Below are 18,734 nucleotides of genomic sequence, written 5' to 3'. Positions count from 1 at the left end.
AGCAATTATTCCAGTGCAATTTCCACTAGTTATTATGGCAGTAACTTCCATAACGTCTCCATGCTTGCAGCTTGTGGGAGAGATGAGAGGTGATGGGCAGGGGAGGAAAAGCGGAGGATGAATCTGCCATAGAAGAATGACAGTGACTCGTTGTTTAATGCTGATCAGTAGACAGGTGACAGATGATGCCATTTACCTCTGCACACATCTGGTTGAGTAAAACTTCAATCAGGAAATTTATATCATGGAGTACAGAAGTGGAGAATGTCTGAATCTTGGTACTGTCCAGTGTCAGTATAAAAAGAGATGATGTGACCCTGATTGGATGGTCTGAACACACACTATATGTAGAGACAGTGTAGCTGTATGAAGATAAATCTACTCTCCGTTCCACACACCTGTTTAAAGATTTGTAGTGATCTCTACCTGTACCTGGTTTGCTGATTCTGTGAAGTCATTTAAAACGCAGCTAAAGACAAACTTGGAGAGTAACTCACCAAATCACATGGGGCAGGCCCTTCCTTCGCTAAAAATCAACATTTTAATATAACAAACGATTTAAGGTGGGCAAAAAAACTTTGTATTGGAAAACATGGGAAGAGGCAGGAATTATCATTATGTTTTCATCCTCATTACATGCTTGAGTATGAAAACTTTATGTCATCTGGACAGATAATGGCTAAATATAAAATCCCTAAAAATATTTTTGGAAATATCTTCAATTGAGAAACTGTATAATGTCTGCACAAAGAAAACTCGATTAAGGGCGGCACATCTAAATTTTATATTCTCACCCACCAAAACTCAGTGGTCTCAAGGGAGCTAGGGAGGAAGATCTAAACGGGGAGATAACTAATGAGGTGTGGGAGGAAATTGTTAGGTCCTGGTGTAAGACAGCAAGGGAAGTACAGACTTGGTTATACTTACAGGATCATAAGAGACACTGGACTCTCTGTTAAATGGTGAGACTAAAATGATAAGATTCAGATATATTGCTGGAGATATGAAAGGAGCAGAGGCACTCTGTACACATGCTGTATGAATGTCAAATGACTGGGAACTTATTGGAAAATGTTGACTAAGAAAGAAAGAGAGTCCACATTACATCAACTTTTAAAGTCTCTGGCTCATTGTCTGCTTCAGAATTGATTTTAAGATCCTTATATTGGTTTTTAAAACTCCTAATGGTCTTAGTGCTACTTATTTATCAGATATGTTTTTATCATATGAACCTTCTAAGACCCTCAGGTCTTCTGGTAGTGGCCTTTTAATTAATCCCGAAGTCAGAACGAAAACCCACGGCGAGGTGTCTTTTTAATACTACTGTGGTTTTTCTTTTCATGCCCTACTTTTATTTCTGGTCATTTATGTCATTTCTATTTTTATATCTGGTTATTTATTTAATTTCTACTTTTATTCATGGTTTCACTCACTTCGAAACATCTCCGCTGTTTCAGTATTTTATTATTTGATGTTTATAACTCTATCGTTATCTTTGCTCTCCAGTCTTCAGCGATTCCTCAGTTCCTATCATTATTGTCTTAACTCTATTGTTTTTATTTATGACTTGGTCATTTATTGTTCTTTGCTTGTGTGTGTGTGAGTGAGGGGGTGGGGGTTGTTTTTTTTATAGATAGATAGATAGATAGATAGATAGATAGATAGATAGATAGATAGATAGATAGATAGATAGATAGATAGATAGATAGATACTTTATTTATCCCAGAGGGGAAATTCATGTGTCCATTAGCTCATTGTTGATGATAATAATAATAATAATGAAAACAGCTGATAATAAATAAACAATAATAATTAGATTAGTCCATTTCCTCTGGTTTGCTGCAGCTGTAGCTGCTGCTCTGTCCTGCCAGAATGTTGTGGAGAGTGAGTCCAGACTCCTGCCAAGCACAGACCCCTTTATTCTGTAACACACTGTGTGTCAGATTGTCTGTGATGTGCAAACAAAGTCTGATTGATTGATTGAACACATGCCTCACCAAAGTTCTTGGTACAGTGATGCCACAGAGCCCTGCCCTCTGCATATTAGGCAGCATACCTGAGGGGATTTGACTGACGGTACAGCAGACTCTATGGTGTGACTGGCTCTGACCACAGGTTGTAGGATTGTGCTCAGACTCTGGAGAACAAAAAAATTCATCCCTTTCAACAAGTGGTCAGGAGAAATGACCAAAATAGCCAACTATGAACAATTAATTTTTTAAATGGACAACAGGCAGGAAGTATTTTTGGAAAATATAGGACCCCTACGTGAATACAATATTCTATGACTAACCAGGTGATACCAATGCTTACCATGTTTTCTTTCTTTGTCTTCAGTGTTCTTATTATTAGTTTATTATTATCATTATTATTACTATTGTTACTGTTTTGTTTTTTTTTTGTTTGGAAAAGAAATAAAAAGTGAATAACAAAAAAAGCAGCTAGAGACTTTCAGGTAGACTGCGTACCAGGCCTGTTCTTTATGTGTTTTACTGGATACTGTGTTGTATTCTTCTGTTATGTGTCTTCTATGCTTTGACTCATGTCTGTAAAAAGTGTCATATAAATAAACTTAATAGACTTCATGAATTTCAAACAGGATTATAATGTGCTATTAGACTAATGTGAAAGACGCTATAATCATAGTGGCTTTAAATGTCTGTCAACATTGTGTGTGGATGCTCAACTACAGATGCTCTAACTAATGAACTCACTCTGCAGTGTAATGAAGAAAGGAGCCAAGATCAGCAGTTGCAGCTCTCGTGTTTTTACACATCAGTACAGATAAACCACTGTTTTCCTTTAGCACAAAGAAGGCATAAAATACATGAAGTCAATAAACCATAAACATCCACATATCACTGTGCTTTACTTCAACTAAGATTTATCTTTTAAAACTGATAAAGTAACTTACTATATAATAAACTTTATGTCTAATCTCAATATGATGTGGAAAATATATTACTTTACTTACAGATACTCAAACAGTCCCTCATACATTCGCTGGGCTGTGAAATAAACAGCTGCACTATTGTTAAGATTTGAGTCATTGGGCAAATATATAGGTTCGTATTAGAGATAATTCAATCCCTCTGAGTGCAAAGTAACTGTTCAACATGTCGACAACAAGTTATCAACAGTGACTCAGAACAACTACAGGGCTTCAGTAAAGCCTTCTAATGTCCGGTTACATGAAGAGCAGAAGTATGGGCAGGATCATAAAGAAATACAGCAGGATTACATCACTTATGTTGAGAATAGAACCATTTATGATCAATGGACCTAATGCTATTCAGTGGATGACCAAATAAATCAAAGAGAAGCTGCACACTGACACTTTTCCATTAGGAAATACAAACAGAAACCCAACATTGGTTTAAAAATATCCAACAGACCAATTAATGTAGATAAAAATACATAAATAATGTCACTGCAAGGCACCTTTTCAAAAGAGAGTTCAAACAAGGATGAGTCTTAGTGTTATCGAACAGGCTAAATGTAACATCTGGATCAAACAGGAGCTGAATGAGGTTTGGCCTGACATCAGTCACTGTGAGCTACTGGAGTAAACCTGGAGAGAGCCTGCCTAGGTCTGGACACAGGCTGGAAATATAAACAGGTGTCTCACAACCTGAAAGTGTCTGCCTCAACAAGTTTACAGTAGATTGTAGTGTGAATTTCCTTTTACTTAGTGTGTGCTGTTTGCTGTAAACAATTAAACACTAGAAAATCAAAGTGTGTTGAAACTGTAACAACCATGTGGTTCTGTAATATATTTCATGTGGCGGTTAATTTAAGTGTTAGATGGTTTAACACACACCATGGTCTGATTATTTACCAGGTCTGCGCAATCAGCTGTTTTAAACTGGAGGAAAAGGATCACTCAACATATTTTGACCTAGAGCTTTTGACTCATCCAGTGAAGTTGAAGTGACATGTTCAGTCTGTACTGTAGCACTTCCTCTTACAGATTACTTCATGAAAGAAGAGCAGGGCCCACGTGTGCATTTCCTCCCACTTTAAATGTTTAAATACTATATGATTTGAACCTCTGTTGGTCCTTTGCCTTTTTCCCAGACCATGGACCAGCAGAGGTTCAGGTTCAGGTTGATCTCCCTGAAGGGCAGACCTCAGGGGTGGACGATGTGCTGCTGTGGAAGCAAATGCACTGTAGGTCTGCTGCTCTGAGCACCACATCAGACAGTTTCAGGTTTCAACACAGGAGCTCCTTTGTACTTAGTGTTTCAGTATTTTAGTTTGTGTTCACACTTAGTGTTTTCAAGGAATATGGGAACTGGGAGCTGATGACAGATTAAAAAAAATAGAGAACAGAAAGTTTTTCAGTCACTGGGGACAAGTTTAACTTCAGCTAAAGACCTGTAACTGAAAAACAGTTCTGACAAGTGTTGGGAGGTGTTCATTCATTCTTTGTTTCCATTTCTGCAAGATGACATAAGAGACCAGTGTTGGGCACAAAGCACTTCTGCTGTGGGTACAGGCTGATGCTTGAAGATCGTCAGTGATGTGGTTAAGGCCCCGGGGCCCCTCCTTCCTCCATGGTGGCCGGTGGGTTGGGGTCCTTGTGGAAAGGGGTCTCCTTGTAAATGAACCAGCAGTTACCTGCCCACAGGATCAAGTTCAAAAAGCCAAAGATCTGTAGAAAGACAGGAAAACACATGATGATGGTTAATTGTCAGTCATGTAAATAATGTAAACTGCTCATTTCTGAGGTGGAGCTGCACTAGACTGCATTACACTCATGATACTGTATTCTTCCTCTGTGATCCACTGTGTGATAAATTGCCTACATGACTACATGTCATCTGTAGCTGTAAAACACTGCTCACCACCACCACCATTCATGCTAACACTAGAAAACACATTAGAATGTTTTGTAGACAAAAGTTTGACCTGAACATCAACAGGATACTAAAATTCAAATAATTATTACATTTACACATTAATTTTCAAACAGTGTGTATAGAGATGGGAAATAAAAATGCTATTATGAGACCACATTTTCATTTTACAATGTGCATTCAAATTTTATTATACATAGTAACTCCACACTGCTGCAGCAAATAGTGATGCAGTCCCATGCGCAGTTCTCTGCCACTACAGCACTCGTACAACAATAACTAGTCAGCCTCCCTCCTGTGCTGTGAGGAGTACAGTGTTGAAAATGGAAACCATGGTGGAACTGAGGCAGGTAGTTTATACCTGTGACACTCCTGAAACAGAGTTACAGTCAGAGTCAGGATGAAACATGTTGGTTGAAAGATGAAGATCAGTGAAGTTCACAGGAGCAGTTACGTTATGTGCTGAATAAGATAATATGGCAACATTTATCCTGAATTTCCCCTAGGGGATTAAAAATAAATAAATAAAAAATAAAAAATAAAAAATAAAAAATAAAAAAATGTGTATATATATATATTATATTTTAATCCCCTAGGGATATATAGGTCCAAGTGAATGTTGTTCCAAATTTGAAAAAGTTCCTTCAAGGCGTTACTGAGATATTGTGTCCATGAGAATGGAACGGACAGACAACCTGAAAACAATATGCCTCCGGCTCTGACTGTGGCCAGCACGGAGACATAATAATGTGAATGTGACCTAGTAACAAAAATAAATTAGGTGATGTTTTGGCAGCACTGTCATGTTCTGTGTGTCTGTGTAGAAGAACAACACCTCACGACCATTTATTCATAAACAACTTTGTATGTTGTAATTAGCAATGACAGAAAATGACTAAATATGTGACAAGTTGTAAGGGAAGCTAAAGAAATCCCTGCTGTAGCTCATTTTCCTTAAACACAGTTGTGTGAATGGAGTGGATTCATCCAGGAGAAAAATGGCCCCAAGATCTCTACAATACTCTTTCATCTACAAGAACCATATGATCACAGAGAAGTAACGAGGTCTGCTGCTAGTGCACTGCTTTAACATGACTCACCACGGAGGCGTTGAGGCGGCCCATGGAGGGAAACTCTCCTGCCTGACAGACTTCCTTGCATGACTCCACCAGGTGCTCAGGGTTCGTGGCCCATTTGACATCAGTGAGGCCTTTGCCCCAAGCTGAGGAGCACACGAGCCACAGGAAGGCAAAGGCAGCGGTCACCAGGAGGTCCTGAGGGAGGACACAGTAAACATGGAGCATGCTTACATACATGTCAATATCACATCAACACTCAGAGTTCTTAGTTCCAAGTTGTAAATATTATCTACTATAAAAACACGAGTATGTTGCCATCTGTATGTTGTTCCTGAGTGTAGGTTACGTTCATAATTCATAAGTGGTCATATTTTTCATATTCATAATTTTACAATCAAACTGTATTGGACAATCTTTGTATGATTTTTGATTTTACCATCTGACCATTCTCTGTACTGATCCTAAAGCTGGGCTCACACTACAGGAGATTTAAAATCTTAACTCAGGTGGCATCACACACATAAGGAGCAACTTCCCTGCATCTTCTCTCTAATCTCAAGCATGTTCACACTACAAGATTTTAAAATAATGGTGCATCACTGACTACAGGACTTTATTAAGATTATCATGATTATTATCAGGGAGCAGAGACCACCTCAAATGATCTCATGGGGAAGCAGATGTAAACAAAATGGAGACTGAGTGAAATTTTGCAATGAGAACAATCAAAAGCAGGTCAAAGAGTCTGGATGAGAAACTGTTTGGGTAAACACAGTCAACACAGTTGAGAGCTGGAGGTGAGAGGGGAGTCCTATAAAATATGAACCAAATGTGTGAAAGCCTTGAGTAATGGCTAAAAAGTGTTTTCTGAGGTCCCTGTGACCTTGACCTTTGACCACCAAAATCTAATCAGTTCATCCTCGAGTCCCGGTGAATGTTTGTGCAAAATGTGAAGAAGTTCCCTCAAGGTGTTACTGAGATATCATGTCCACGAGAATGGGATGGACGGACAACCCGAAAACAATGTCTCCGGCTTTGACTGTCGCCTAAAAAATGAGCTTCCCCTGCTTTCAGATCATTATCATTAAAATATGGATATGGGCCACCAACATTTTTGAGCTTTTTAAGTGGGCCATGAGGCGGAAAAGGTTGGGAACCACTGGTGTATGGGAAACACTGCCCAGGGTTGGTGTTAGTAGGTATAAAGAGAGGATGTACTCACGATGATGGGACCACGGGTGGTCTGGCGGTAGACATTCTGGTAGCCCAGGTAGAGGATCAGTGTGGCGGTGCAATAAAGAAACCCAAATACGCCGACACACACAAAGAACTCTGCCGAGGAGGAGAAGTCGCCCTGCAGGTAGGTGACGTTGGATGGAGTGCTGTTACATGATGGTATCTTATAGGGGTACGCTGACAACCTGAGGAGACGTACAGAGGGAGAAGTCGGTGTCAACAGCTGCTCTCATGTTTTTATACTCTGTGTGATTTCAGAGAAAACAAGTCCTCACCTCACTCACTCTTTAATCCATGGAAGGCAAGAGGAGAGAATGACAGGATTAAGTGAGACTTCAGACTTTATACAAACTAAACAGAACCTTCAGTTGATTTGTCTGACTGCAGATCAGCTCCATCATGAAGACATTTTACAGACTGATTTCACATCTTCATCCAATCATTTCTTAAAACAATTAACGATGATGATAAATAGAAGACCCTGTTTCTGACACCAGAGCATCACACTGTGATGATAGTAACAAGGAAAACTCTTTGGCTTAAAACTGTTTAGTTGTAGAATATTGGTTTTGGATATATGTAATTGAAGGAGTTATAAAAAAAACAATGTAGGTTGTTTTTGGTTAAATCTTTATACCTGTTTGACAGATGCAAAACACAGCCAACTTAAGTTTACCGGCTGCTTTCATCAAACTACACAACACTCCACCACAGGGTGGAGGGGCTGGGAGCCAAGTTGCCGTTGACATTTGCTCAGCTTTTTTCTCTCATCGCTGTCTGGTTAAGATGTGTAGTTAAAAATGACCAAGAGAGACTAGAAAAGTGGGTTGGGTTCTCAGGCAGAGTGCTAAAGTGGTTCAAGTCACATCTTCAGTACAGGAACTATTTTATCTCAGCTGCATTTTTGTATTTGAGTGAACCAACATGATATGTGGGGTTCCACAAGGCTCAATCCTTGGACCTCAGCTACTTAACATTACATGCTCCCATCAGGCCACATTATACAAAGCAATTACATCAACTATCATAATTATGCATGACAAACAAATCTACCTTTTATCGTCACCATTTACTATAAATTAAATTGAACTCAAACCTTCCTCCTGGTCCACATGGACTTTGGGTGTTCTCTTAATCAAACACATTAGGAGATCTGCGGAGGTAACTGTAATTACATTTTGTGTAAGTGTGAGTATAATTGGCCACAATGGTCTAATCTGTCAAAAGCTTTTTCTTCAAGCAGATTAGATTTCTGTAACAGACTTTTCTTACTTCAAACAGCTGCAGCTCATTCAGAATAAGCTGTTAGAATCCTAACAAAGATCAAAACAATGAACACATCATACCAGTTCTCAGGTCTCTGTCAGAGAATAGAATTTATAGAACTTCTACTTGTGTATAAATGTCCTTGTGGCTTAGGACCAAGATACATCTCTGACTGTGTTGAACCCTCTCAACCTCTCAGGTCATCAGGTAGTGGGCTGTTACTGTTACTGTTACTGTTGAGTGCAAACTCAAAATGGAGAAGCAGCATTTAGTTACTGTGCACCACAGAACTGTAACAAACATTAGACTTTGAACACCTTTAAATCCAGGTTAAAAACTTTTATGTTCCTGCCTTTGACTGAACCATAACTACTCATCATGAACCAGCTTCCCTCCTTTCCTGTATTTATATCGCTGTTCTTTATTTTTAAATTTTCTTTAAAAAGTCTTCTATTCTTTCAATTTGCATTTTAATGTTTTATCCTCTTCTTGTTTTTATGCCGTTTTCTTTTTTATGTATGAAATGGGCAATAAAAATACATTTGTCCTGTCTTTTATTAAATTCTCACTCCCAGAGTCTATGTGGGCTTTTAACAGACATTACATTTTCTATTTTACCTGTATAAAACAGTCCTGTCAGTGCAGTCCTTTATTAAATAAGAACAAATATGATTTCACTGTTAACTCCTGAAAAAAGAGCAGGAAATCCTGTAAATATCTCCCCTAGTCTAATCTAAAAATGACCAAACTGCAAATGTAAGTGTAATGGAAAAAGAGAAGGTCACAGGCCACTTTATTTCTGCTATTTGTCAAAGTCCTGTAGAATGCCACTAAAATTAACTACTAATAAATTTAACACTGTTGCTCTTTCCTCTACCACTGTCAAGTGTGATAAAACCTATCAAGAGAGACTGAAATTGTTTTTTTTGTCTGATTAAGATTTGTCTGATTTAATTTTATAATACTGGAGAACAGTTCTTTACACCAAACAACAGTTACATGGTTGTGCATACATTTGTCATATCATAGTATCATGTTTATTGCTAATTGAAAGTAGTGGTAATTTGCATCTGATAAAATACAACAATTTGATAATATTAACAAATTATACAAAATAAGAGTGAACTTTCATTTAATTGTAATTATTTTATTATTTGGCATTGTAATTATTTAACACTAATGTATTATTAACAAAAGTATTACACGTGAATTGTATTTTTTTTGGCCTTTTTTGCCTTTATTTAGACAACCACAGTGAGAGAGACAGGATAGTCAGGGTAAGAGAGAGAGAGGGTTATGACATGCAAGCAAAGGGTAATGGGTAGAACTTGAAGCCATTGTGGTTAGGGTTAAGCCTATGTGGTATGTGCTCTACCAGGTGAGCAGAATGAAAGAATGTGTATTGTCTCTGCTTAAGTAGATCTCCACTCTACTTATTATTTTAGATTAAAAAATGTCCAATAGTAATCAAAAACCAACAATCTTTATTTAAATGTCAAACAGGTGTGAGTTCAACCATATGGCCCAGTCCTATTTGACAGTGGATTTAAATGCAACCACTCAGCAAATACTGGTTGGACTGGTTACCTGGAAGCATTCAGACCCACAATCAAACCTTCAGTTATTTTCTGTCCCTGCAGACATCTGACAGCATTAACATAAAGCTAAAGAGCATTCACAAAGTTTTCAGACCCTTCAGTTATTTCTTATTTTGTTCTGTTGTCGCCTCATGATAAAACAAAAAAAAAATCCTTCATTAGTCTACACTTAATACCCCATAATGTCTAAGTTAAAACAAATTTATTAAAAAGGAAAAACTGAAATATCACATTGACCTAAGTACACTTTTCAGACACTTTGTCAGACAGGGGACAGAAGATGGCCAGATGGTGGCAGTATTCCACAGTTGTTTTGTTTGCCAACTGACAGAAGAACAAGATCCAAAAGGTTTGGCTCCTGGCATTTTAGTGTGGGTAGTGAACTTTAAGTAAAGTGGGCATGGCTCCAATGAGAGATAAGGAACAACTGAGCACTCCATTGTTCTATAGTACCTGAATGGGTAGCCAAACACAGGCTCTACAGGTTGCACGTCCTGCGCTCCTGGACATTTGACAGTGAAGTGGGTGCTCCCAGAGTAACCTCCAGTGGTAGCAAAGGCAAAGATGGTGAAGACCTGTAGTGGCAGAGAAAATTGGAGGGTAAGAATTTATTTTTTTTTTTTAAAAAGAGGCATGTTTGTTTGACTGACAGGTGCTCAAGCTATCGGGCTTCTGATTTTAAATAAAATGAAACCTGACTCAGCTGCTGAAATTCTGCCCCAAAATAAAATTTACAAAATCTGAATAAAAGTTTGTATTGAAATTAAATTAAACCCTATATTTCCAAAAAAACTACATTAAGACACTTGAATTGCGATGCATTTTAGGATCAGAGGTCAGCTTCTAAATTACAGCCAATATATAACTGATACTATGATGCCTTTTCCTTTCTCATAAGTAAGAGATGTGATATTTTTCAGTCTGAACTAAATTCCCCACTTTACCATCACCATCTTCCCTGCAGTTGTTCCTATGTGTGATTACTGAATCACAGGTTTTTTGCTCTAAGTGTAATGTACTGTTCGTGTAACACAGCACTGATAAGACAACGCTAACCTTCTGTACATTTACTGTGAATGCTGTGCACAAAAATTTAACTATGTAGAAGTTGTTTTCAGAGAAGAATGAATGTCAGCAAAATGTTCCATCTCAGGGGAGAAAAATAAGCTGAAATCTTCAACTATGCTGACAAAGAACAGACACCAGCAGGAAGAATGGAAAGCAGAGGGAAACCTGGACCATTTCCTGTAACCTTTAACTTGAACTGACTGTGCAGAAAAACAAGGTTTCCACTCCAGGATCTCCAGAGTCCACTCCAGTACAGCAGAAACTGCAAGGGTTCAAATATGTCTAGTTTGCATCTAAATCAACCAAATTTCTCAGGTGATCCATGAATTAAGCAGCAAAGTTTGAACAGCGTCTCTTCATCTGCAGCATGACCACATCTACACTGACATTCAGGTCAGGCTGAAAGCATGTTGTTAGTTATAGGACCTGGACTGGGCTCAGACCTGCAGTACTCTACTGGACACTTTCAATTCTGTGCAATCCGCATTGTACAAAAACATTTAGAAGCCTAACCCCTGAACACAATCCGGAAGGTAGCCCTCCCAAAAACCTCTTACACCTTGGGGTAACACCAGAGGTCCATTTGAAGCCAGGAAAAACCTTGTTAAAATGCTATATCTGTAAGCAGAGTACATCCAACTTACTCCACTACAATGTTGTTGATCCTGTCTGCTGCTGTTTCATCCTATTTTTAAAAGGTAACACATTAAGTGCTAAAATAGAAACACGAACTAGGAACAGAGCAGAGTGCGATTTCATACTGCAGCATTCTGTCATACAGCCAGCACTGGGACACATTATAGACATACCACCCCTGTAACTGATGTGGAAATATAGGGCTAAGATATGTCAAGTGTTTCATTACAGCTGGTACTCACTCATGACAACTTTTTGGAGAAAGATGATAGTGATAGAAACTGAGCTTTCTCAACATTGTTACTCTGCTTACATAAAGTTACTCAGTTCAGAGCAGTGTGTTGGCCACATGTGGCTGTAAGATGAATTATAAAGGCTGTGTTACATTTGTTCAAGCAAGGCTTGAAGAAAGAAAATAGATTTTTCGATTAATTTATTTGAATGGTCATTTCTTAAAATCCCACAGTGTTCCCTTGAATTTGCACCTTCTCTCATTTAACATGTACATCTGCACCAAATGTTTGTGTGTGCAGTGGTTACTTGCTGATTCAGCGTGATGTGTAAAATATCTACTTTGTGGAGATCAAGTTATTACAATTTGAGTTTAAAAGTAAAATAAATGATGATTGACGATGATTCCTACAATGGCACATAACCAAAGTCTCATATTTTTACATAAACCTGGAGAAACCTTTTCAGAAAGTTTGAGGATTCAGAACCATTTAAAAACATAAGAAGTCATGTCATGTAAATGAAACCATTCTGCAGCCCTCTGACTCACAAAGCCAGTAAAGTTGATTTCAGACTCCCTAACAGTCACACCTCTGCAACTCTCTGACCACTATTTCATTTGCTTCACTGTTTGCCTCCCAGAACTGATATCCATCCACTACCTCTGCTTTCATTCCTCCATCTCCCTCCTACTTTTCCTTAATGGTTATCTCTACTCTACCTCGTCACATTTTCTTCAATGGAGATCAATGCTGCCACAGAGTGTCTCTGCTCTACAGGAACCTTATGTCTGGATAGCCTGTGTCCTCTATCCACCACACCCGCTCACTCCAACGTTGCCTTCTCTTTGCAGTATACACCACCTCTTTGGGTCCAATTGGCTGCTCGCAGGTCTCCTCATATCCCTGCTATGTAGACGACACCCAACTGCACCTGTCATTATACCTGTCGTTCCCAACAGACGACCCCACTGTCTCTGCACTGATCTCAGCTTGGCTCTCTGACATATCCACATGCATGAACAAACGCCACCTTCAACTAAACCTCTCTAAGACTGAACTCCTAGTCATCTTGGCCAATCAGTCTTTCCATCATGATATCAATATCAAAATCACCTTTTCATCCCTGACCCCAACCAAGGTCATGAGAAACCTGGGTGTCATGTGTTACGGCCGCTACTCTGGCCACTTTTGTTGTGTTTAATTTTTCTGTTTGCCAGGCTGCCTGCCGAGCGGCCTGCTCCTGTCCCCACGGATGCTCCACCCTCTCTTGCCTAATTGGTGCGGTTTGTTTGCAACTGGCCAATCCCTGCCGCCCAATCAGGAACACCCAGCTATAAAGCTCCGGCCCGTCTGTCAGTCGGGGCAGCTGACTGTTAGTGGCAGCTCGCCTCTTTGTGGAAAGAATATTTGTCTTGTGTGTGAACAGTGAGATAGCAGAGAGTGGTCGCTTGTTTTGCGACAGTTTTGTTTGTGGGTTTACTGATGGTAATCTTGGAAGCCTGGAAGTGGGGTCAGGTTTAGATTTTATACTTAAACTGATTTTACTGGTTCCTCCACTTGTAGCAATTTGTTTTGTTACACACACTAGGTGCAGGGGTGCTGTTCCTGGTGTGTTTTTGTTCTTTAGTCGGCCTTGGTAGCCAGTTTTGTTTTTCCTTTTACTTTCAATTGGGTAACTGGTTTTACTGATTAGCTCATAGAGAGTCCTCCTTTTGTTATATTCTGTTTTTGATTTGGACAGCACCCACCGGCCCCATTCCTTGGTTTGTGTTTTGTGTCCATATAAACCATTCTTTTTGCAATCTATGTTACAATAAACAACCTTATACCTAATACCAACTGGGTTTTGTGTTGCTTCCCTTTTCCCCTGTGAGCCGGGTTGTAACACATGTTTGATGACCAGCTCTGCTTCTCTGACCATGTTAGAGATCTGGTTGTGCCACTTTGCTTTATACAACATAAGAAACCCAATAATCCACCCAGCTCTTCGATCCAGGCCATGGTTAATGTCTTGCCCTGACTACTGGAATGCTCTTCTGGTGGATCTCCATTCATGCAGTGAAACCCTTACAGATGGTCCAGAATATGGTGATGCGTCTGGTCTTCAATCAGCCTCAAAGGTCACATGTCACTCTGCTGCTCATCCACCTCGACTGTCTACCCATCAGATTCAGTCTCTAATGCTGCCTTCAGAGTGACTTCTGGGTCTGCTCCATCTACTTGAGCTCAATCATTCAGCCTGTTGCTCCTTCTCAGCCACTGAGTCCCTCCAATGAACGTGGTCTGTCATCACCATCCAAGACAGTCTCAGTCCAGACTGTTCTGGTCTGTGGTTCTATCAGAGCAGGGGTCCCTCTGTATCTTCAAGAATCTGTTGAAGACTCATCTCTTTCTGAGAGTACCTCTTCTCCTAACACCTCTAACTAACTCTTACTGTGGACTTTCATGTCATTATCGTTTACTGATAAATATGGCAATTATTTTCTCAATTAATTGATTTATTGTTCTAGTCTATAAAATAAATGCCATTTACCATTTTTACAAGCCCACAATGTTGTCTTCTATTGTTTGTTTTGTCTGACCAACAGTCCAAAACCTAAAGATATTCAAGTCACTGTTGTATGGGACAAAGAAAAGCTGACTGAGACGATTATTGATTACCCAAATACCTGCTGATTGACTAATTGATTAATCCTTGCAACATTTTACAGTTGGAAAAATACTAATTACTTCAAACATATCTTGTATTGCAACTTCCCAAAAGTTACCAGCCAACACATATGTCTATACAGTATGTCTATGATAAAAGTGCCAAAAGACTTGCTGCTGGGTGACAGTGAATGTTTATGATCACCCAATGGGGCTAGCCGATGACCTTCACTCACTTCTTTAACTTAATCAGAAGCAATCATATGCTTTTCATATGACAGGGACAACATGGTGGTCACAAGAAAACTGCTCTTTTCTAACCAAATGGCAGTGTTGCAGTAATAATCTTGTAAAGGGGAGACAAAGGGGAGACACACACATACACCGACACATACACACCTCACCCCCTCCCAGTACATCCTTCCTACAATGAAGTTTCCGATTAGGGCATGTGATTCTTGCTTCCGTACTTTCTCTCGAGAATAATGTCAGTTGTTCACTTACACCCACATCTACCAAAGCACATTCCAAAATCATCAAGACCCTTTTCAACTACTTTACAGTTGCATTTAATGGGCCAAAGCACAGGGCGAAGCAGGCTTTAGTATTGTAAAGGCAGAAAGATAAACAACAGAAACACTAAGAACTAGAGGTCAGTATTTAGCAAGCTTCAGGCCCACTGAGGATTTTCGGGAATGGGTTTCATCTTTCAGGTATCTCTGGATCTCCACAACGTTTCTCAGCTTTCATCTCAGCTCTGTTTGACCCACCCAGGCCAATCTGACCACACGCCAAACAAACCCTCCAGACAGGGTGTGGGTTCCCTGTCCAGAATCCAGAATCCAATATCCACCCAGCTTCCCACAGACTGACTGAAGCATTCGTCACTACCACTCCTGGTCAGGGAGCAGCAGGAGAGATATGAAACAGCAGCAAGTCACAAGGTTCTAAATCTTGCAACTCAATATTTTATACAACAACCTTTATGTGTATATAACATCACATGAAAATATGGTGATAATGAACCAAAAACAGACCCTGCAGGTCATGATTGCATAAATAGCCAGACCACTGCCCTACCTTAGTAATGACAACCCTCCATCTGACACTGTGAAAAACTACTGTTACTGGCTAATGTCCATGTTTACAGGCTGCGGCATTCAGACCAGTTTGACATTCAGTTATATTAATTATAAACATCTCTTTGAGTATGTAGAGCAGGGAGGGAAACTGTTTGGCCCAGTGCTAGAGTGCCTCACGCTGGAAGATGTCTGTTTATTTCAGCCTTAAGGCTGAGAAATTGGAAATAGCAGTTTAAAAATCAGAACAACAATTAATGCAGCTGTGAAAATCAGATTTGAAAGCTGAGTGACTATTATGAAGGAGCAAAAATCCTCAAACTCAAAAAGCCGAGCAACCAAACAACAGTCATACAAATTGTAGCAACACAGTTCAAATGTGCTAGTAGTGAGAGTTTTGATCTGTTTTTTACAGTGGGATTACTTTTTTCATTGAGCTACTTTTTTTGAATGCCATCATTTAGCAACACCCCTGCGCATCAACTCCAACAGTTGCATTGTTTACATCAAGGACCAGCTGACTGTGCTGAAACCGGCCGACATGGCAACCATAACTACAGACATCCCCACAGATATCAGGAAGGACACACAGAGGGTGAGGAGAAATGAGGTGACAAGCAAAGAGAGCCAAGTCCAGACAACAGAGACTGATGGAGAAGAGTATCTTCCTTTCTATCATCATGGGAAGCGTGAGACCACTGGACAATAAGATGGACCAGCTCACGGCCTTAGTGAGGAATCAGCGTAGAGTTGTGTGTTTCATGGAGAAATGGCTACAGGAACATGCTCTGGATACCATTGCTATCACATGGTTTTCAGACGGTTCAGACGGACAGGATAACCCTGATTCTGAACTAAGAAAAATTAATACTTTCTAAACTACTTCAGTTCCAGGATTCTTTCTCCATTATAAAATTCAAGACACAGGTTTTCCACTCCAACAGTGAACACATGTTCAGTAAAAGCAAATGCAGGATAATTCCACTGATTTTGGCAACTATTTTACTCATAATAACATTGTAATCATCAGGTTAACTGACGTTTTTCATGGTAGACATTTGGACATAAAGCAGGAAAAGCACAGGTGTATTTTATGACTATAATGATAGCTACATCACTGGCATGCTTCCGTGTGTTTAAGTCTATAGTACAGCAACAGATAATCCTTGCTGTATATGTTAACAGGATGTGGCTGCTCCACAAGCTGCTTAAATACACACAGCACTACCTACTGTAATGCAGCAGTAGCCACATAAGGAGTTTTCTTTTTTTAGTATACAGTCCAATCAGATTACTCATTACAAGTCAATCACACAGACTCACACCGTAGTGATATTTTAGAGCATGTTCTACTGAGGAGCAGCACATACAGTATATCCAACCTATTTGTTTCACGGTATCAACATCAGGCCTGTTCAGTGGCACTGCTTCACTCTCTGAATTATACAACAACTATTATCTTAGCTGGACTACTTCAATACAAGAAATGTCTGGAAATTTCATGGGAATTGTTTCATCTTCCAGTTTGGACCACTGTGAACAAAATGGGGTGTAGTATACGTTTTTACAGCAGAAACCTACCTAGGTTAACATTTCACTTGGGAAATCAATAGCTATATGTAAATCCAAAAGACATGACATAATTTATTTAATTCAAGTCTAAAGGTAGTCAAAAGTTAAAAAAGAACAGATCAGAAACAGAGAAGCAGTTGCACCTCAATCTGTGTACCATGTTTACCTAAGGTTAGTCAACAACACTGCAAACAATTGCATTGTGTCTAGTAGACGGGATTTGTGAAATGGACTGAAGGAAATATTGAGATCATGAGGATCAAGTGACAGAAATATCGAGAAGATATGGTGGCTGAACACAGGTATATGAAAACTATCACTAACGTTAGCGTGGTTTGTATCTAATTTTGAGAAATGTTCAATAAAAAAAAACTTTACTCACCCATTCCAGGACACGAATGAATCCAAGAGGTTCTTTCAGTGGTCCCAGATCCAGGGAAAAGCCAGACATCAATTTCTGAGTAGAACAAACAAGTGTAAAAGACGAACAGAGATACACAAATACAAAGTTAGCCAGGTATAAACGAATTAACGTTCATAATAGCACCCACACAACTATCGTTACCTGTTTGTCACCTTGCGGCTAACTGGCCCTGCCCTTGTTAGCCAACTCCTGTTAGCGATATGCTAACGCTAACTCATGTAAACCCAGAGATCTAGCTAACTCACCTACCTGAACAGTATCCATTGGGACTCGAAGCAACTGAAAAGTAGTTTGTGTTCACTCCTGAAGTTGTCAGTTTGGTTGTAGAGCTAACTTAAAGACACTCCGTTTGAACAGTGGCATGCGATACAGTAGCTAGTAACTGTCAACAGGCGACAGACCAACAGTCAGAGGAGTAACTTACAAACGCACTGTCAGAGCCTGTACAACTAAACTACTGTCAAACCCACCAAAATAAAATACACCTCACTTCCGGTTACTTTTCAAAATAACCGGAAGTGTGTACACATTAAATATTTATTATATAGATGGCAGCATCAAAATTATGAAATGAATATAAAGGACGTCACCTTCAAATTTTCGCAATTCTTATCCCAGTAATTTTCTGAAACATTTAAGATGAAGATGAAGATTGTTGGCACAATCTAGGTCATACTTTTTGAATTTTAATTGACAGATTATACAAATAAGTTCAACTATTGAGGCTTACGTACGAATAAACTAAACATCCACTTAACAGCATAATTATGAAATGTGGCATTCAGGCATATCATTCACAAAAAATAGAGCTCACGCTGCTGCCTTTCGGAATATTAAGATTTAAGGACACCGTCTAGCTCTCATAGTTCATAGTTTGTTTACTGAATTGAACCAACAAACACTAACAACACAACAAAAACAGTAGTATTCATAAACTCTTGCACCCAGCCTCTCACTTTTGTGAACGTATAAATTGTATCAACCACATGTACTTAAAGTAGCCTATCAAAAGTAAAGGTGCTCAGCAAGCAGAA

General features: G+C 39.3%; 1 protein-coding gene across 1 annotated transcript; it reads right to left on the bottom strand.

Moving 5' to 3' along the window:
• Positions 1-2,747: 2,747 nt before the first annotated feature.
• Positions 2,748-18,154, bottom strand: LOC111221556 (synaptophysin-like protein 2). The gene is made up of 6 exons (XM_022745000.1): positions 17,950-18,154; positions 17,659-17,733; positions 10,493-10,614; positions 7,162-7,360; positions 5,961-6,134; positions 2,748-4,655 (listed from the first exon to the last, which is right to left on the bottom strand). Exons 1-6 carry the CDS (start codon positions 17,962-17,964, stop codon positions 4,530-4,532), a joined length of 711 nt encoding a protein of 236 aa, XP_022600721.1. The 5' UTR covers positions 17,965-18,154; the 3' UTR covers positions 2,748-4,529.
• Positions 18,155-18,734: the final 580 nt, after the last annotated feature.

Source organism: Seriola dumerili, unplaced genomic scaffold (assembly GCF_002260705.1).
Source record: "Seriola dumerili isolate Sdu_G_001 unplaced genomic scaffold, Sdu_1.0 BDQW01000088.1, whole genome shotgun sequence".
Classification (NCBI taxonomy): domain Eukaryota; kingdom Metazoa; phylum Chordata; class Actinopteri; order Carangiformes; family Carangidae; genus Seriola; species Seriola dumerili.
The sequence above is the reverse complement of the archived record's forward strand: the minus strand, read 5'-3'. Positions and strand labels throughout refer to the sequence as shown.

Coding starts and splice junctions, on each gene's coding strand:
- LOC111221556 (XM_022745000.1), bottom strand. Junction 6,135..7,161: donor CCACCCGTGGTCCCATCATC/GTGAGTACATCC, acceptor GTCCTCCCTCAG/GACCTCCTGGTGACCGCTGC. Junction 4,656..5,960: donor GCCGCCTCAACGCCTCCGTG/GTGAGTCATGTT, acceptor GTCTTTCTACAG/ATCTTTGGCTTTTTGAACTT.